This window comes from Anser cygnoides, chromosome Z (assembly GCF_040182565.1).
Source record: "Anser cygnoides isolate HZ-2024a breed goose chromosome Z, Taihu_goose_T2T_genome, whole genome shotgun sequence".
Lineage (NCBI taxonomy): Eukaryota > Metazoa > Chordata > Aves > Anseriformes > Anatidae > Anser > Anser cygnoides.
In genome coordinates, this window is record NC_089912.1 from 11,613,293 (window position 1) to 11,633,454 (window position 20,162).

At 44.3% G+C, this 20,162-nt stretch overlaps 1 protein-coding gene across 3 annotated transcripts; it reads left to right on the forward strand.

Moving 5' to 3' along the window:
- Positions 1 to 233: 233 nt before the first annotated feature.
- On the forward strand, positions 234 to 16,357 carry PTGR1 (prostaglandin reductase 1). Of its 3 annotated transcripts, none has more exons than XM_066988115.1 (11): positions 234 to 373; positions 5,800 to 5,897; positions 6,568 to 6,674; positions 8,914 to 8,959; positions 9,512 to 9,571; positions 10,665 to 10,832; positions 12,013 to 12,130; positions 12,431 to 12,586; positions 13,455 to 13,560; positions 14,615 to 14,733; positions 15,695 to 16,357. In XM_066988115.1, exons 3-11 carry the CDS (start codon positions 6,569 to 6,571, stop codon positions 15,803 to 15,805), a joined length of 990 nt encoding a protein of 329 aa, XP_066844216.1. In that variant the 5' UTR covers positions 234 to 373; positions 5,800 to 5,897; position 6,568; the 3' UTR covers positions 15,806 to 16,357. The 3 variants fall into 3 exon arrangements, with proteins under 3 accessions (XP_066844216.1, XP_013047754.3, XP_013047753.3); XM_013192300.3 differs by lacking the exon at positions 234 to 373 and adding an exon at positions 3,472 to 5,712; XM_013192299.3 differs by lacking the exon at positions 234 to 373 and adding an exon at positions 3,472 to 5,412.
- Positions 16,358 to 20,162: the final 3,805 nt, after the last annotated feature.

The following is a 20,162-nucleotide window of genomic DNA, read 5'->3' on the forward strand; positions in this document are numbered from 1 at the left end:
GTGGATCACTTCTCTGTCACAACACTCCTGGGCTTCAGCCTTAACCTTTTCTACCCACACAGCTGCCACCCTGCTTGGGACTGATGCCTCAGTGCTGCGCGACAGCTTTTCGTATCAGTGACATCAACTCTGACATCAGCGATCTCTGTGACATCAGTGCTCTGTCACATCCAAAAGAGGTGACACCGCGACACCTCATAGAGTGTCCAGAGTGACATCCACGCTGCACAACTGCAACACCTACAAAGGCAGACAGCACTATCAACAACACAGCAACACGGTGGCCATGATGAGTACATCTCCCTCATTGAAACCTCCCAACCTTCTGCCCGCTCTCCCCTACCAAACACCACCAAGATTGCACTTAAAGAGAGTAAGCATTGTTATTCCTAGTTCTTTTACATGTTTTCTCTCATTTGGGGATGGAGGAGGGGCCAAGCCCCCACAGAGGCATAATTTAGGGGCGGTCTTTCTGCCCCCCCCCCAAGCCATACTGGTCACCTCAGGTCTCAGAGATGACAGGCAAGGTTGCCTTCCTGCTCACCTCACAAAAGAGCTGAAGCAATATATATAAATATTTACATATTGATATATATAAACAATAAAATAATTTCATTTGGGGGAGTGGTTTTGTGTCCTGCAGCTCTCAGCAATGTCCCCTTTCAGCCTTCCCGCAGCAGCCCAGCTTCCTCAGTTCCCTGGCACTGGCCACCAGGGCACCCAGCTTCCTACTGAGGTGCTCACTACTTCCACCAGCTGTATGGTCTGTGCGAGTCTGCTTGGGAATATCTTGGGGCAAGCAGGCAGGGTGGGGCGCAAGTTTAGGGCCTGCTAGGAACAGTCCTTGCCAGCCTGGGGGCCCCCGGTGTCAGGCCTCAGCTCTGGTTAACCTCTGCTGTGGTTCAACCCGGCAGGCAGCTCAGCACCACGCGGCCTTCTGTTTGCTCCCCCTCAGGGAGATGGGGAAAAGAACTGGAAAAAAACGGTAAAACTCTTGGGCTGAGATAAAGACGGCTTAATGACGGGAAATGACAGAAAATGAAGGGAAAATAATGATAACAGAATAAACAAAACAAGCGATGCGCAACGCAGTTACTCACCACCTGCCAAACAATGCTCGGCCAGTCCCTGAGCAGCAGCTGCCCCCCGGCCAACCCCCTCAGTTTTATTGTCCCACACAACACTTTGGGGTATGGGACATCCCTTTGGCCATCTGAGGTCAGCTGTCCCCTCCCTGGCAGGGCAGTGCTGGAAAGTCCTTGGCTCTGTGTAAGCACTGCTCTGCAACAACTACAACGTTGGTGTGCTATCAGCATTGTTTTTCTCCCAAATCCAAAACAGCACTGTAGGAGCCACTATGAAGAAAAGGAACTCTCTCCCGGCCAAGACCAGGACAGCCTCTCAGAAATCACACACAAGATTAAAATATTAAAAACTATACCCGATAGGAAAGAGTAACTTAGAAGCCCACAGATAAGAGCGAAGCAAGGCTATCGCAGGTGACCTGGACTGACAAACCGTGCCAATGGTCCTCAGCCATGACTTCCTGGGGACCAAAGGGTATTCCAGAGCTTCCTTATAGAACTTTCTCTACTCTCCCTTGACACAGTCCAAACACACGCTGCAACATCACGAATTGCAAAACTTCATCAGAGCTATTGAGACATACTGCGGCACAAGTCCATCAACAGTTCAGCTTCCTTCATTTGCAGGGACATGCCTGTTGCTGCACCACAAAGAAATGTTTCCTTTGCTTGATTTTACAGCTGCCAAAGCGAACTTTTTCTTTTTTTTAAAGTTACATTCACCTTAGATTTCAACAAGTCTCCATTTAATCGAAACCCTAAACTTGACTACATCGAACAAGGTATTCCGTTTCAGAGGAGAAGGATAGAGGCTTGTATTTGATGTTGTAGTTACTGCAAAACTTCAAGGCTAACTAAACCCAACAGGTGAGGGCTCCTTCCCTCATTTCTCTTGTCCGTTACTTACCTCTACAAAGTAGAAGCGCCCCAGACCCTTGTAGTGCCCTAATGAGACAACTCTGGCCCTTTCTGCTGTACTGCTCTGAGTACGCATCAGGGAATTTACACACATTCTTACATGTGCCTGCAACTCCTCTGATGCCACGCTCTGAATTTCGGTAATATTACAAGTGCAGATTCATCTTTGAATGAGTTCCTGCTCGTGATACACGCAGCCAGCTTCAAGAAGGAAACTCACTGCTCCAGCCTACTTGAGACACATCTGTTATCTGCAGGTCTGCACATTAGAAAAATTCATTACCATTGCAATATATCTGTATTAAGAAGACTGAAACAGATACATGGAACAGAGTAAAGGATAAGAGAGAAAAATAAAATGGGGAGGGGGTCAATGAGAGTCTAAGGAATGACAGCGGAACCTGTGAAAGTACGCAACAGTGATCAGCACCTGTTGTGTCACTATTTACTATGCACAGCTTTGGACTGCAGACAGCATCCGACAAAAATGGTCTCCCTGCTCCCCCGGTATACACAGAGCAGTGCAAGGCAGTACTTCACTATCATGTTGTGAAGAGTGAGAACAGCAGCATCCTTGGATAAAGCCATCCTAGGCCTCCCAGATGCCACAAAAGACAAGCCATTCCCCTGTTGATGCTTGCTGCTGACAGATTTGTCTCTGACAGCTGATCGTCACTGGCTATTTGAGTGAACTCTGAGACATTTCCTACAACCTTTCAATCTTTAGATTCATCAACTGCCAGCGTACTGGCAGTGAGTGAGGCATAGTGAGTTAAAAAACCCACGGTGGACGAATTGGCTAAACAACTCCGGCAGAACGAAGAAAGTCTCTCCTCTTCCCTACAGGCCTGCGTCTTGGCTGTGGAAAATCTGAAGAGTTCCACCAACTAAAAGAGAATACTTTGGAGAAACTTTCTGAAGTTTCCAACCCACTTAGAGAGAATTCACTGGGAAGACCCCTTCTGGGTCTTAGTTTCCCATGCAAGCTTATTCAGCAGCGCAGCTGAACCTCTCAGATCGACAGCCTTGCGGCAGAGTGCACTGTCGCATAGTCTTTTTCCTGTGCAATGACTTCTCACCTTCAGTCTTTGACCTTCTTCTAGGGCTCAATAGCTCTGCATAAAGAAGCGAAGTTGCAGCTTTGTTTCACAATGCAGCGTCATGCTTGCTCAGATGTTTGCAGCATAGTGCCTGCAAACGTAGCATGGGAGTGGTTTGGCTTTACCTCATTTTTTTTACCACAGGGGAAAAAAAAAAAATCTGACAAAGAATTGTAATAGCTAAGCCAGAGAGGATGAACAGGTGATTTTTGCTCAGACTTATTGGCACTTACAGTTAGAGGCTGTATGCACTCCCAGGTAATTGGGAATCCTGTAATATACAGGGAATCCCAAAGTAACCTCTGAATTATGACTGCCTTGACAGGCTTTACTGCCAGGAATTTACTGCCAATAAGTGCTTTTGAAGGAAAGTGCATATTTAAGTATTTAGGAAGTTTCTTATGCTGATGCCTGGCAGATTCCTTTGAAATGCTGCAGAAAACTGCCTGAGGTGGATCTGTAAGAGGGGACTGGATCGGATGCTGGTTTCCTGAACAACTTTGTTGTCGGGGTGGTTGGTGTCATTGACCTACAGACTGTTTCTGAGAGGTGTCCCACTTGGCTTTTAGGCATACCCCTGTCTTTCAGTGCAGACGTTTAGCTGTTCCTGGTCTAAGTGGAAATAAAGGAAGTAACTACCACAGCCACATCTGCATATTAATTGTGACTGGCAGCAAGATGAACTGTTAGCCTAACCCCAAATTTGCATTGAACTTGCTTGCTACTGACAGGCTTCTAAGACAATTTTGTACTAAGTTGGCAAGCACAGGCTAGGAAACTATACCCTGCAAGACACAAATGTTTGAGGTTATTTAGGGAAATTTGATGTCTTTACTGTAGCTTTACTAGTATAATTTGTGCTCCCTGGACTTTACTCCAGGGAGTGAAGGTTCTCAGGTTGAGTTCAGGAATCACCACCAGCTCTTCAGCCTCCAGTATAACACGATTTTCTCAAACTTGTCTGTCCTCTTTTTTATTCCTGACCTCTCTTCCAGTTGCTAGCATCTACAATGGGATCCAAGTTTCCACCTCTCCTTATTTTCTTCTCCCATTTTCCACTGAGTGGTGAATCTCCTTCCCCATTCTGATTCTGGAGACTGAGGTGTGATTCCCTCCCCAAAGGTGCAGTATCTGCACACAGGCTGGATCTTGGCTTTCTTACGTACGTGGTTAGTACACAAGGCTGAGATTCCCCAATCTATTCTTTCTCTGCTAGCTGCTTGATTTTATGGAAAAAGTTGAGATAGTTTAATGTAAAACTTTACTCGTTCATAACTTGATGGATAACCATAACCAGAGGATAAGGAGGATTTGAAGGACATCAGAATAAATGTCATCTTGGATTTCAATTTCACTAAAAACTTTAATGGTTCTTTTTCAAGACTATCAGGCAAAAATGCTTTTTTTTTTTTTTTTCCCCTGGAACTTGTTAGGAATGAGTTAAGTAGTCGTCTTTTTGTAGGTCTCATGGACTCTCCCTTTTCAGATTTTTATTATGGCTGGTTCTTTAGAGAAATGATTGTAATAGTTTATGCAGCACGTTATACAGAGAGTGCAGAAAGTAAATGTATTATTGAAACCCATAGGGACTGACAACAAAGACAACAAAGTCGTTTCACAGTACAGTGGCTGCTGGTCTTAAAGCTGAGATAGTGGCTATGACAAGTTCAGTTCACTAATGGTTTTACTGAACCACCAGAAAATGTTGCATCATTGCCATTTATCCTTTAGTGTCCTCTAATCAGAGTTGGGCAACTTCCTTCTTATCAATTTATGTCTAAGCACAGAAGAATCAAGCTATCAAGAAATAATGGTGGGAAGGTAAAGAACAGGGCTGGAGCCTTGAGGCACATAAAGAAAAGACAAAAAGCAGAGAGTAAGTCGTTAATGACTCATCAGGGTGGGACAGGATGTGGAGATGGCATTTCTGTGTGGCTGTGAGGTTTGTATGCACGTGTGGCTGCTGGCTGAGCCAGCACCACTGACACAGAGAGTCCCTGGCTGGAGTGCTATGGGATGTGTGCCTGGGTACAGGACACACTGCTAGGAAAAACACATCTTGGTGCTTGTGAACATGGGAGTGAAATCAGCTTTGTGTTAATGCAAACTCACCTTTTCCTCCAGTGAGCCCTTCTACTGGGTTCACTGCGTTGTTGCTGTGGCATTGCAGCATGATTTCTTGCTGACGGGGACAGGTGAGCACGGCTGGTACCAAAGTCAGAGCAGCAACGGATGGAAAGGACAGGGAGTGCTGCCTGCACTCCTAATAACAATAATAAAAGAATGTAGGCCAAATGCAACAGCTGCCGGTAAGTTTCCTCTGACCTTTGTGCTGTACGCGGGGTCTGGGCGCTGCTTTCGGCCTTGCTCCTTAGCACGGAGTGCTTTGGCACGGAGCCCCGACACCCCGAGCACCCACCCTTTGCATTGTGCAGGATTATTTGCACAGGGAAGCGAGGAGCAGGAGGCAGTGGAGCTTTGGGACAAAGCATCACTGCAAGCTGGGGCAGGATGTGTTTTGTTTTGTTTTGTTTTGTTTTTTTTCCGGGGTCGGTGGGGATCCATGCAGGAGGAGCGTGAATCGCGGCGGGTGCGCCAGGCTGCACAAGGTTGGCTCTGGGCCCTGGGCGAGTGGACCGAGGGTGGTGCTCCCTCTGCTGATAAAAGCCATGAGAGACACTGACTTTGCCTTCCAGGACGCGTGTCGAGGAGCCCAGACCCCGACAGCACCAGCTACAGAAGCATAGGACCGAGGGTTGGCAGCAGAAGACAATTTTCCAGCCGCCTCTTCCAAGTACGAGCTCCTCTTCCTCTGCGTTTGTGCATGTGCTCGCTTACAGGCAGGATAAAGGGAACGAGAGGGTAAAACGAATGCAAGCTGTGTGTTTGCTTCCAAGTTGCATGGAAAACGCTGGTGAGGATGTGCTCCCAGCTGCAAGCCCTGAACTTGGCAGCCACAGAAGCTGTTGATTTAGATGTGTGGGGCGTCACCAACAGGCTTAGAATTGAAGGAGTTTTTTCTTGCCTTCATGTTCCTGGCTTGCAGTTTGTTTCAAGCTTGTACAGGTCCAGGTTCACCACTCATCTCATGTGACCAGGGCAAAAGAGCAAGTTTAGCTGTTTGGTTGTTTTTTTTTTCCCCCCTCTCATTTTTTTTTTCCTTAAATCAGTGGTTTTTCCCTCTTCATTTTCTTTAGTGTGGGAGCTGTGCCTCCTGCTGGGGCTGACTTCCCCTGCCTGGCTTGCTGCCAGCCAGGCTGCTTGGCAGTGAGCATGCTTTTCAGAGATGTGCTGGGGCAGATGCTGCTGCCGCAGGGTGCAAGCAGAAGCCTCCTTGTGTGACAGCAGGCAGTAAAGCTTGGGCTTTTGTGTTCCCCAAAATCACAAGCAGCCCCAGCTAGTGGCTTGACACTATTTGGTGTTTCTTTGGCAGGCGCTCACTGACTGTGCTGTTTGTTTTGCAGAATGGTGACTGCCAAGGTGTGGGTGCTGAAGAAGCATTTTGAGGGTTTCCCCAAGCCCAGCGACTTTGACCTGAAAAAGATAGAGCTGCCAAGCCTAAAGGATGGAGGTAAGTGGAGCCCCATCAGCTTTTGCCTGGAGGTTGTTGTGTTGCTGACGTATGGCTGTGCATTTGTAGAACTGTCCATGTGTCTCTCTAGCTCAGATTTTCACAAAAAGGCTTGGCACGGCTTGTGGCAAACCATGTGCCTCTGCAGAGCAGAGCAATTGCTCAAGGACATGTATACTGATGGGTTTAGTGCATTTTCAGACGTGCTGGCATCTGATGATACACATAGAATTAGGAGGCTGAACTTTAGCTCCATCATGTGGTGGCTCTGGCATGCCTTTCGAAGTCCCACAGCACTTAATCACACGTGGTGCCTCATGAGAGAGGTTTTCGACTCTGTTTGCAAATAAGCCTTGCTGGAGAAAATTGCTGAAGTGATACACCCTCAACACCAACCGTTGTAAGGAAGTGGCATTTGTTTAATTTAGGAGGAGAAAGAGAAGTGAACCTTGGCCACAGCAAGTGATGCAATTCTAGTAATACACAAACATGCTTTACTGTTGTAAAATTGTCATCTGCTTTACCTTGCAAAATCCTTTGCAGGAAGCTGGAGAAGATGGTAACCTCTGGCAGTGGGTTTTCAAAGAATCTTTTAATAGAATCACAGAATGGTTTGGGTTGGAAGGGACCTTAAAGATCACCCAGTTCCAACCCCCTGCCATGGGCAGGGACACCTCCCACTAGGCCACTAAGGCCCCATCCAGCCTGGCCTTGAGCACCTCCAGGGATAGGGCATCCACAGCGTCTCTGGGCAGCCTGTGCCACTGCCTCACCACCCTTATAATGGAGAATTTCTTCCTAATGTCTAAGCTAAATCTATCCTCTTTTAGTTGAAAACCATTCCCCCCGTCCTGTCATTATCTACCCGAGTAAAGGGTCCCTCTCCATCCTTTTTATAAGACCCCATTAAGTATTAAAAGGCCACAATGAGGTCTCCCCGGAGCCTTCTCTTCTCCAGGCTGAACATCCCTAGCTCTCTTGGTCTCTCTTCATAGGAGAATGAAGGAGAATTCATAGGAGAATTTTACTTGGATTTTTTTAGTATGGACAGATAGTAATGGGGGACTCCCACTGCAGTGAGAGTGAGGCCGTAACTGGGAGTAGTTAAGGCTGGAGTCAACTGGGGCTGGTCTTTCATTTAAAGAAGTAACAAGGGAAGACTTCTGGGAAGATTCTGCCTGCATTCAAAATCTGCTTTTTAACAATGCTTACCTATGATTTTTGACCATTGTAACAGCATGAGAATATGAATAAAAAGAGAAAAAAAATACACAGGCTTTACTTATGTGTTTAAGTTTTGAAAACGGTGGAGACTATAATAACTTATTTAATGCTGGAAATGTTGATAAAAGAATGAACCTTGATTTTTGGCTTCACATGTACATCCATACCATGCTGTTCCTCACTCCACTGTTTGTCCTTTATGAAATTTACTCCAGTTTAGCAGGTGTGTCAAAGAAAACTCATTGAAGTGCTAGTAGTACTATTTAGGTTTACAAGCTGAAGGTTCGAAATATGATCTCTCTTGTAGGTACTTTAAAGCAATTTTATAGCATGCGTAGTTCTGTAGAGTTCATACACATTTAAGCAAAAAGTGATGCATACAGGTATTTACATGACATGGAGTCATTTTAAAGAGGCAGTCTTTCCTATGTTACACAGTTTTCTTCCTGCTCACTCTGAGCTGTGGAGGAATATTTGTGTCCAAATATATTTCTAGCTTATGTTAACTTGGCTGCTGCAGCATGGGCAATAGAAAGCATTATTAGGTGGACGTGAACAGCTAATGCAGATTAAGCTACCTAGAAAACATGTGCTTTCTGTTCAAGGGAGCAAAGTGGTGTTTATATATGACATGTGCCAAGGTCTCTTACCACCATCTGTTGGATGAATCCTGAGAAGGCTTTTTATATATATAGGTCAAAAAAATTCGTGTTTTGCTCAGGGGTTCTGGCCTACTGAGTCTTCTGCAGAGAGAGGAGGCAGATAAAGAAAAACAGGACAGAAAAGAAGCTAACTTTCTAGAGAGACATTTCTGAAAGTGTCTTGTAAGAGCACAGTGGTAATCCAGACAAAGCTACTGAATGTCATAGCTTCTTTTGGGTAGTTTTTTTATGCTAATATATGGGGTTTTTGAACTTTTGGGAGTTCTTAAGGTTTTTGTTAAAAGACTGGCTTGTGGAACCTATGCTTTATTGTACTGCTGATGCCCAGGAATTTGCTTTGTCTTTTGTTTCAGAGTTGCTGCTTGAATCAGTGTTTCTTAGTGTTGATCCTTACATGAGGTATGTCTTCTTCCCCTTGTTTTCTTTTTTCCTCCCTTTAAGTTGCTCGCTAACTCACTTGAGCTCCCAACTGAACCTTAAAAGAACATGTACTGGGAGTGTCCCACATTGCCAGAGTCCCAGATTTTAGCAAGCTTGTTCTTAAGGATACATATTCTAAATAGTCAGTTGCTGATATGCCTGTGTTAATAGTCAGTAATTCAAGCAGAAGGAGACTGGGAAAATTTACCCAGAGCTATGAGGATGTCTGGTAGACTCTAGTCTCAGAAATAATTCTTTGGAGTCCCAAACTTTTCGTAGTGGTGGACCATGCAGGGAAGATTAACACTATCCAGTCCCGGACACTTTAGCTCAGTGTTCAGTCAGGGTGGTATGCTTGAGTAGGTGTCCATGGAAGACATCCAATTACGTCATTACCGTGACAAGCTCTTTGTGGTCTGTTTGGCTGCACTGCTTATTACTGTTTCTGGGTCAGGCAGTAGATACTACTTAGTATACTTGGAAGATCATTGAAGTTGCTTACAATAAGCTGTGTCTCTGCCTGTGTTACAGACCTTACAGTCAAAGGGACATGAAGGAAGGAGACATAATGATAGGCACAGAGGTTGCCAGGTAAGATGTTCAGTTCTTTTTTTTCCATCCATGCGGCAGATGTCGAAGAAATGTACTGACACTTGGAACATTGTAGCCTATGTCATGTTTTTTTGCCTTCTTGGAGAACAACTAGGCCTCTGTTGCAAACTACATGTTATTTCTGGAGACGATATTACAAGGAGAGGCACAAAGGGCCAACTTTTGTACATGGCATGAAGGGTCAACTTCACGTTTTAAAATCTGATGTGCAGAAATTGCAAGCCCCAAACCATGCATGCTTACAATTCCAGCTGTGACTATCTCAGTGTCACCTAAGATGCAACTCTAGATGTAGCCAAAAGGCTATCTGATCTTAAGTATATCCTTTTCTAATCTTGTGGTAATGATTTAGCTATACAGATGGTTCCCTTTGTCTGCTTGCTCCTGCTGCGCTGCCTCTAAGTAGCCATCTGAGAACATCTGTAGCCTCTTACTCTTGTGGTTCTCTGCAGGAACACTGAGGGCTGGGATATTTTCAGTATTTCAAGGGTGCTTACCTACTCCTTCCCAAGCTAATCTTCCCGTTGGGATGAGAAAGTGGAATTTCCATTTTGCGTAGAGATATCCTAAGTGTGAACTTCTGTTATTAGATACTGCCTTCCATCTGTTCCTAAGGAGCATTTTGTTACCACAAGAGGTTCCCTCTTCAGGATCTTCAACTTTTAAATGAGGTGCAGGTTTTCTGAAAAGGTAACTGCTTGTCGTAGCCTGTTTGTGATTCAGCTTCTCGCTTTTCCATCCTTTAATCCTAGCATCCTCTTTCCTACCTTTGAGCTCATAGGAACCCAGTCTGAATTCATACCAGACTGATGTTAGTCGTTTGTCATGGGTCAGGCTGAGTTTAGAATCCTCATGCCCAGTTTTCCTATGCTGATAAGAGACAGTAGCCATTTCAGGGAAGGCATCAGAAGCCTACAGCATCAGTAGGGTATGGACTAAATGTCCTGACATGAAATATTTCTTTTCTTCTGCATCAAAGGGCAACAGGAATAGAAGAGGAAAGAGACAGTTAAGATTTTCTCTCTGACAGGATATTCACTTTTTTTAAAATCTTTTTTCTTTGCTTGAACAGGATTGTAGAAAGCAAGAATCCAGCTTTTGCGGTTGGGGCCTTTGTTGTGGCTAACAGTGGCTGGAGAAGTCACTTCATCTCTGATGGGAAAGGCCTCCATCTCCTTCCTTCAAGCTGGCCAGAATCACTCCCCAAATCTCTGGCTCTTGGGACAGTTGGCATGCCAGGGTGAGTATTATGATTCAAAGGAAGCTGTCCTCTGGATTTTGCTATGCAGGGTGTTTCTGATTTTTTTTCCATTGTATTTTTCTACTACTATACTGTCTGGTCACTCTGCTTTAAAAAAGAAAAAGAAAAAAAAAAAACACAAAAAACATGTATGTATCAGGACGCCCTCACCCTACAGAGGGTCTGAAGTTTGGTCCATCCTTTTGATCAGAGACTTGCCTTGGAGATTTTGGTGCCTGTCCTTGAGGATTTGTGGTAAGGCAGGAAGAGGATCCAGGAGGGATTGCAAAGAATCAAGTCTGGATTAACCTGAGTGGATTATTATTTAATTTATTTAATATTTTTAATTAATTAATTCATTATTAACTATTATTTAATTAACTGAGTGGATCAAATTTCAGTGGTTTATTGGCCATTCTGCTTCTGCCTATTATGCTCTTCTGCTATCGCTGTATTTCCAGAATTGTTGCCAAAATGGCAAGAGACAGCTGTTGTAAGGTGGAAGAAAATAGCAGTCCTTTAAATCACACTGCTGCAGACAGAGCTATTATGCAGGGGAAGCCATAATCACACGATTGCTTTCTCTCAGAATCCTGCTCATATTTCTTATCTCCTTCTGCGTAGTTTTTACAGGAGCTCAGGACTCCATGAGTCTTGCTGACACAGAAGGCTTTAAAAATTGTAGGAGTATTCCAAGTGATGCAGAACTCCTCAGATTTCATTCTGACATCACTCTAGATGCATCTTTTTCTAGACAGCAGCAATTCACCCTTTCAGTTAGGAACAAGTGGGAAGGAGGCTCTATACCTGAAGTTAGAAGAAATTAAAGAGAAACTTCTTGGGATTCTGGGCCAATTGATCTCATTACTTCTTACTCCTTCAACTTGTGAGCCCAAGGAAAGCTGTTTTCACATAAGGCAGACTTCTACCACACCATCCAGCTTCCCAGTAGTGTGTCTTATTTTTCTGGAGTGGCTGTAGCCTTATAATGGAAGTAAATGTGCTTACAAGCCAATTTAGAAAGTTGCACCTTTTTTCTTTTTTAATAGTATTTTTTAAGGAATGAGGAAAACTAAATCTTGTTCTGGTTGTGATGATATTTTGCCTTATTGTGGTCAATTCAGACCTCTGTGTCTGTTTTCTTTTATTGCTTGTTGAGCATCTTTCTTTTTCTTCACAGCCTTACTGCATATTTTGGTCTGTTCGAGGTCTGCAAGATGAAGCCAGGAGAGACAGTGCTGGTTAATGCTGCAGCGGGCGCTGTGGGCTCTGTGGTGGGGCAGCTTGCTAAAATTGGGGTGAGTGGCATGAACTGCTTGTCCTTTCACCTCAGAAGGCTGACCTGGCCTTCTGAGACCATGAATGGTCAAGGCCATGAATGATCAGGAGGGCAGGCATTGCTGAAGGCATGCCTGTAGTAAGCTCTTGAGATGGAACAAGCTGCTGAAGAGGTAGCAATGCTAGCTTTGGTTTGCTAGAGCTCAGGAACTCCTATGGTCGCAACAAGTGAATTTAAGGGAGAGCCCTCCACCCAACACTCTGACTGACATCCCGTGTTGTGAGGGCGTTTAGAAATGTTTTTCTTTCTTTCCTTGCAGGGTTGCAAAGTGGTTGGCTGTGCTGGCTCAGATGACAAGGTTGCTTATCTGAAAAAAATAGGCTTTGATGAAGCCTTTAACTACAAGACTGTTACATCTTTGGATGAAGCACTGCGTAAAGCCTCTCCCGATGGCTATGACTGTTTCTTTGACAATGTGAGTTCAGAAAGAGGGCCCGGACCTGAACAGACTATTATTTTCCTTAGACTATAGCAGAAACTCAGTATGGAGTTTCATCTAAGTGATACGTAGGTTCTGTAAGAGCTTACTGTTTCCCTGTTCCCTTCCCAGATTTTTCTGCAGCTGCTGTGGGTGGTAACAGACAGAACAAACATTGAAACGCGAAGTTGGATTGTTAGTGCTAATTGAGGCTGAACAGAGAGGAACAGGTCTATTCCTGGCCCCACCTTGGAACACGCAGTCCTCTGCTGTTTCTGGAAACGGAGGGAGGATCAGTGGTCCCATGTTAAGTGGTCCAAGTGGCTACAAGGGTACCAGTAAACAAAGCAGTTGCAAGGCAAGCTTGTAAAAATTCCTAGAGTAGTCTGTCTACAGTTTCTGACCTCTCGCTGGTAGAACAGGTTTTAACAGGCAATGTGGACTGGTCTCAGTAGGCTGCTTGAATGTGAACGTCTTGTTCTATAGGCTGGGAGAGTTTAAGAGTATGGATGCAGTCAAACCATGTCAGTTCACCCTCAAGCCAGAGAATGAGCCCACTTTTTTTTTTTTTTTCATTTCCTAGTATACCTGGTGTATGCATTATACCGAGCTTTGTGAAGCAGATACAGAGTTAAAACTGGTTCCCTCTGTTCACAGATAATTTTTAGAAAGGTGATGTAGTCCTTGTAGGCGTTGGCTAAGAGTAAGGGTTGCTGCAGCCAGTCTTTGGAGGAATGGAGGTCAACTTCCCACCCTTGATTGAACCTGTTCTTTTCAGCACAACATCTCAATGCTGGCAAGTTTTTGGCAAACAATGCCAAAGAGTGGGTTTTCTCTAATGCTGCACATCCTCTGCTTTGTGTAGGTGGGTGGAGAATTCTCCAGTATTGCCATCAACCACATGAAGAAATACGGAAGGATTGCAGTCTGTGGAGCCATCTCTCAGTACAATGACTCCGTGCCCCAGAAAGGTGTGTGCCTACTTCCATGTCTCTAAGTTTAGTTACTATTTGGTGACGGCAGAGTGGGACATAGTGGGAAATTCCTGAGATTTTGCTGGTTGTTTCAGCGTGCTAGTTGAGTCTGTGTGTGCGTATATATTCAGATAACAAACCACTGCTCTGGGGCAGCTGTTGTGTGACCACACTTACGTGTACACGCAGTCATACTCCTTAGTACACACTCATATCAGATGGAGAACATCAGCTGATTAGAAATGAAGGAGAGACTGTGAAATAAGAATCCCCAGGGCTCTGAGCAGATACAGATCAGTGGAAGGCAGCAGGTGTGGTGGAACGATGGCATTTACACAACGCATACTTTCAGATGAGAAAATGGATTTCCCTCAGGTTTTTAGATGAAACAGTTGGTTTTAATTTGTTTGTGTGTTCTTGTTTCTTTCTTCGCCCATCTCATCAGTGCTAATGTTTCAGTTAGGGGTGAAATTGTTGGGAAATATGTCTGAAATTAATATTCAATAGCATTAAATTTTCCAAATTTGCATTCTAGAAGAAATGAATGTTCTTAGGAACTACATTCTTTTTGACTTTAGACTCTCAAATCACTTTAAAAATGGGACAGGCTTTTTCAAGTGGGGAGATTATCACACATTTTTATTACTGAGGGAACTTTTTTTTATGTATGTAACTTTTTTTGAGCCTTAGCCAAGAGCACCAGAGCTCGGCAGGCTATCTAATAATCAGTGAAAACAGTACTTTGAGGATTAAGCTGAAGCCCCTCGGCAAAGGCCATTTTACTTCTGAATGAAACTTTTCACAAGTGCTGGGTGTTCAGCCTCACACAGCTTTAACAGCTCAGGGCTTTGTTTTCCAGGATGGCTCTGTCCCTGAACCCATGATCTTATTATTCTGGAAATTCTTTTTGGAAAGAATTGAAGTTGCCTCTGGCTGGAACAATGTGATTCAGTGTCCTTTACTGGCTAAAAGCTCTCTTTATGCATTGGGTCTCATTTCAAATGAGACTGGCATTACAGGCAGCTTGAGGGTTGGTTTCTTTCTCCTGCAGGACCTTATGTTCAGATTCCAATGATCTTCAAGGAGCTTCATATGGAAGGGTTTATTGTCACTCGCTGGAATAACCGCCGGGAGGAAGGTCAGAAGGCACTGCTGAAATGGGTCCTGGAGGTAAGAAAGGCAGGGGTAATTTTCTTTAAAAGGTGTACTTGCTTACCTCTTTGCAAGGGCGGGTCTCTTGTCATAGCTGGTGAACTGAGGTCCTGGTATGATTTTCTTCTACCTGACGTGATCTTTGAGCCTTTTGAGGACACTCAAACCATGCTGAATATGCCTGATGCCTTCCACTTCACTGAGACTTGCGATATTAGCCTGTGGTCTTAGATTAGAATCCCAGAAAACATATAAACTTTGGAAGAGGATCCTTCCAGAACCATTCTATACAATTCTCTGGCAATGAAGAGTTTCTTATTTAGAGTAATTCCTCTATTTCTCCTTCAGAAATCTCCTCTCATTTGTAGTATGAGCAAGCATTTCCACTGTACTGTTGTGCTGGAATTACTGGCAAAAATCAGTGCCCTTATGGAACCGGGAGCTGGGCTCTAAAGGGAGTTACCAGGATTTTTTTTTCTTTAATTTTATTTTTCTAAATGGAGGCTGAGTTTAAAACTTGATTCATGGCTGTGAAAAATATGTGAGCGTGAACATTGAAGGCTACAAGGCTTTTATCTTTTACAAATTGAGGATTGGGGAGGGTCATCATTTTGATTTGTAATTCCATGCTTCACTACAGATAGAAACAGGCCTGGCTTTGAGGAAACAATCTACTTGCCCATTGTTTGGGGACTGAGAAGCACTAAATCTGTCCTGGTGATTTTTTTCAGCAGTGACTGTTGCTCCCTCTTCTGACTGCAAGGGGGGGAATCGTGCTACAAAAGCAGATTCTTTTATGGAATCACTATACCCAAACCTAGTTTTGCAAAGTTACCCTGTTGTGCACCAGCTTGCATGTTTCAGATGGAGCATACAAGCTGGAGAAAATTCATTGGTGGCAATTTAGTCTCATGAAGACTGTGAAAACTAAGCAGCTGATGAATGATCACTCAGCAGTTTCCTTTCCTCCTTTTGACAGGGAAAAGTGAAGTACCATGAACAAGTCACTGAAGGATTTGAGAACATGCCAGCAGCTTTCATTGGAATGTTAAAGGGAGAAAATCTTGGAAAAGCTATTGTAAAAGTCTGAAGGCCACACATTCCTCGGGAGGCAGGCAAAGGAGAATGTTTCTGTTCAGCTTTGTGCTTCTAACTCACTGTTCAAAAGGTATATTTCAATATTTTTGGTGGAAGTTGGTGAAGATAACCTCTTAATAACTGGTCATATAACTGTAAGTGTATGCCAGTGGGTTTGCTCTTGAAGAACTTGAGACCTGCTTCCCGAAGCTAAACAAAAAAGCCTTAAAACTGTTTAACCTCATCAGAAGTGTAACTGATTTAATAGTAGTTCGAACAAATCTAAGTTGACTCGTAGAAAGAAAAAGGCCATTCTGAAAGGTTTTCCAGCTGATGGCACATCTGATGACTAATGTTTACCTATTGATTTGGTCCAGAACTCAGCAAGAGGGAATTTAATTTTGTAAACAATATTAGGGAGCAAAGATCAGGCAAACTGTTCAGGGGTTCCCAGTTTCCTCAAAAGGCTGGCAATTTTTTTAAAAAAATATCAGGAAATACAGGCATCTTAGTTATTCTGGGCCTATGGAAAGAAAAAAAAATAAACCTATAACGGATACTTCAACTGTGTCACAGTTCTCTTTGTGGAATGCCCTGCTCTTCACTTCCTTGCACTTAACACACATGCTTGCAATATTTTAGCCACCCTATTTCTCCCAGCAGATCCCACAATACGGGTGGTATGGCTAGGTCACGTATTTCCTTGAGTAATGCGGGGATTGGTGTGTAACCTTAAAGCTGGGCTTGCCGTGCTGTTCACCCTGGCTGTCCCTGAAGATGACATCCGTATGCTGGCCCTATCTGTGCTACATTCATGTGCAGGACCTGCATGGTGCTGAGTGAAGGAGACTCAGATTAGCAACAATAAACATCTTAGACATATTGAAAGAGCTGAACAAGAACACTGTTAGCTACAGGCTACAGTTAGGTTACAGAAGGTGATGATGTTCCATCTCCAAGTGAAGAATAAACACAGATATAGAATTCTTGGTTAATTTTTGTTTTCTTGTTATTGATCTCTGAAGAGAGATTGCAAAAGGCCCTAGTGTCTTTACAGGGGCAGAATTAGATGATCTGTCTGTCAACAGGAAGAGATCATTTAAGATTTAGAGCAACTACTAGAGGAGAGGTGCTTGTTGCTTTATAGGGGTTTCTGAAGGGAAAGGAGCACCAGCCTGTGTTAGCTCCAATGCTGTGGTTTTCAATTGGCCTCTGAGAAAATTAATACCACTGCACAGTGTGGAAAAACATAAAAAAGAAAAGGGAGTTTGTTGCCAGTAGGTTTCCATTCTCCTATGTAGAGGCTTGCTTTTGTTTCACCTTTCTTTAATGAGAAATTTTCAGAAGACTTGCAAATCCTAAAATACTGAATTGTTTTAAGGTCACTAATTTCACGATCTTTTGTTTCAAGTAAAGCTGTGATTTGTAGCCAACTAAAAACAATCACCGGGGGTTCCTGTGAACTACCTGCAAGGTAGTTCTACTACAAAAACAACTTTATTTGTAAAACAACAACACCTTTCATTGTCAGGTATCGAGATATCGCCTTGAGTTCTCCCCGTAGTTTCTCCACTGGTTGTCCTTGTAGTTTTTTTTTTCCAGTGTGTTGAAAATAAAGAGTATGAAAACCAAAAGTTTTCCTGACTGTCATGGGACCGAGAGTGTCAGTGGCACAAGAGTAAAGATAGGTTAAAATTCACAAAAACTTTGTATTTTTCTACCCTTGGTCTATTTCTCCCTGTGAAGCACACAGACTAACCTTGTGAGTACAGCTGGCATAAAGAATTTAACAAGGTGCCAGGGTCCCCTGGAGAGCAAAGGTACAGCTGTGCAGTGCTGGGATAGGCCCTGTCTGCCAATAAATGACTTGTGTGCTTTTAGGCAGAGCACTAGTAGTATCACTGCTGTCCAGCCTGTCTTCCATCCAATTGCACAAGGACTGTGAGCAGGCAAACACACTGGTGGCTGTCACCCTTTGTCTAACGCTAACACTCTGAAACTGAAGAGAGAAGCTTCCTGGGAAAGGAAAAAGGAGTTCTGGAGTTTCTAGAAGTTCCAGAAGGCCCCATGCTCTCCTCTAGCCCATTACCTAGAGCTACCACCACCCCCGTGCACAAAGGAAAAGGCACAAGGCATTCCCAGAGTGCCTGCATAAAAAAAAATGTACAGAAACAGTCACTGCCGCCTTGTGGAGACTTGCATGGCACAAACGTGTTTTCTCAGGCAGCTGCAAGTGGGAGCAAGTCCTCATGCAGCTCTCACGCTATTGCACCCCGTTTACCAGCCTGGACCATCTCTAGAGCGGAGGAAAAATTTCACTTGGATTGTCACCACACAGCTTTTTCAAAGTTCCCTCAACTCTTCTACATGATCCTTACCAAATCTGCAGGCATCTGAGTGGGTATAATTCTTACCTGCAGGAAACATCCACTGAAAAAGAGGAGGCCAAAAATAAGGATGCCACAGCATGGTTCCACCTCTGCTCAGCTTACGGAGCTCACCACCTACTAGTCCCACACAACGAGGGAACGAAGGCCAGCAGCTGCATCCCACGCACAGCTCCTAATCAGACTTCTCCTCCTCCTCGCTATAGCTTTGTGTTTGGTATCCTTATCAAGACCTACAGGCAGATGTTTTGAAAACTAGGGTAGACTTGCTACACCCTGTTAACCACTTAAGATGAGCTGACTCCATGCCATGGCCAGGCCCCTGGTCCTCCCTCAGGCCTGCACTGCCTCCTGTCAGCACGTCAGCCTTTCCCACCCCTCACAAAGGGTCAGGGCCACAGGCTTTGGTCTAGCTAGGATTTCACAAACAGTCCTCAAACAGCTGAAATCTGCATGCACTGGAGCTTGGCACAGAGGAACTGCCATGCCGCACTTCACTAACTGCAACAGTAGAAGGAATCTGCTCCCTACGCATATCCCAGTGCTTAGAAACTTGGCCCAGTTGCTCCTGCTACTACTACATGTGTTTTGTTTCTATAATCAGTTAAAAAAGACAACAGAACTAATGGACTACAAAATTGCTGGGAATGTGTCTGCTATGAAGTTGATATCAGGCAAGTTTTGAACACCATGTACCTTGATAAGGTATTAAAAGCTGTTTTTTGTCCCTGCTACAGCCAGTTAGCTATGATGAATGAACACCAAGAAATCAGAACTATTTCAAATGCTATTCTATCAAATCCAAGCCTAACATAATTCAGGTCTGGGAAAGAACAAAAAGGTAACAGTCAGCTGGAGCTGAAGTTCGGCTGAGCACTAGTGATGTGGAAGTGATGTGCTGGTGCTTAAGAATAATTTCCCCCAGTGTATTACAGCAGTCTTGGAGCATGGCTGGAATTAAGGAGCACAGCTATTTCACCTCAGTCTAACCCTGCATTTTTCCCTTGTCCACTCACTGTAACGCCTTTGTCTTGGCCTTTCCTTTCACAATTCTCTGGTAAAGCCTAGTCATCCCAGCCACTCATTCAATTTCTGTGCACGAGGAAGTATTTCTCTTCCTGTCAGCCAGTCCACTCTGAGGCTGGAAGCTACGTAACAGGCACCTGGAGAAAAACTTCTTGCTCTACTGGTTTGACAGCAAGGCACAGATCTCAGCCATTTTATAGCCAAATAAAATAAGACTGCAGTCATTACCTGAGGGGAGGATAACTCCTTCCCTAAAGGAACCCTTGCTCCCAGAAGTAGCCTTTATATGTTTTCTCCACCAAATATGTAAGAAATGTGGTGTACGTTCAAGTCAGTCAGTCGTCTACTGTTTCCCCTTTAAAGGCATTTTCTCAGATCACAGGATCAAAGCAGGTCACATCCCTGCTTCTCACCAGAGCTAAATGATTTCAAGGAAAGCAACTCAGCTGCTTTACGTTCTGAAATATGGTAATACTGGTCTCTCTCCTTCAAGCGAAGGACAACTCCATTCAGCAAGCAAAAACCACACTCGTTGAGTTCTCCAGCATATTACTTAATACCTGTGTCTGGGCATATGCCCCAAGTTTTCAGCGAGGTTACTTGGAACCACTGCATTTGGGTGGTGTGGTTTAACCCAGCAGGCAGCTCAGCAGCACACAGCTGTTCCCAAACCACACTCCCTCCCCCTCACTATCCCTCTGTGGGAGGGAAAAGAGAACCAGAAAACAGGTAAAATCTGTGGGCTGAGATAAAGACCACTTAATAGGACAGAAAGGGAAAACAATGACAAGAGAATAAAAGCAAGTGATGCACAAAGCAATTGCTCACCACCCACCAAAACCAATCCCATCCCCTATCAGCAGCATCCCGCAGTGCTTCTGTCCCACATGACGCCTTATGCTATGGGACCTCCCTTTGGCCAGCTGGGGTCAGCTGTTCCTGGCTGTGTCCCCTCCC

Excerpts from the sequence above, each read along its gene's own strand:
- PTGR1 (XM_066988115.1), top strand. The coding sequence starts at position 6,569 with ATGGTGACTGCCAAGGTGTGGGTGCTGAAGAAGCATTTTGAGGGTTTC. Across the intron at positions 9,572-10,664 it reads ATAGGCACAGAGGTTGCCAG|GATTGTAGAAAGCAAGAATC; the intron begins GTAAGATGTTCA and ends TTGCTTGAACAG. Across the intron at positions 13,561-14,614 it reads TGACTCCGTGCCCCAGAAAG|GACCTTATGTTCAGATTCCA; the intron begins GTGTGTGCCTAC and ends TTTCTCCTGCAG.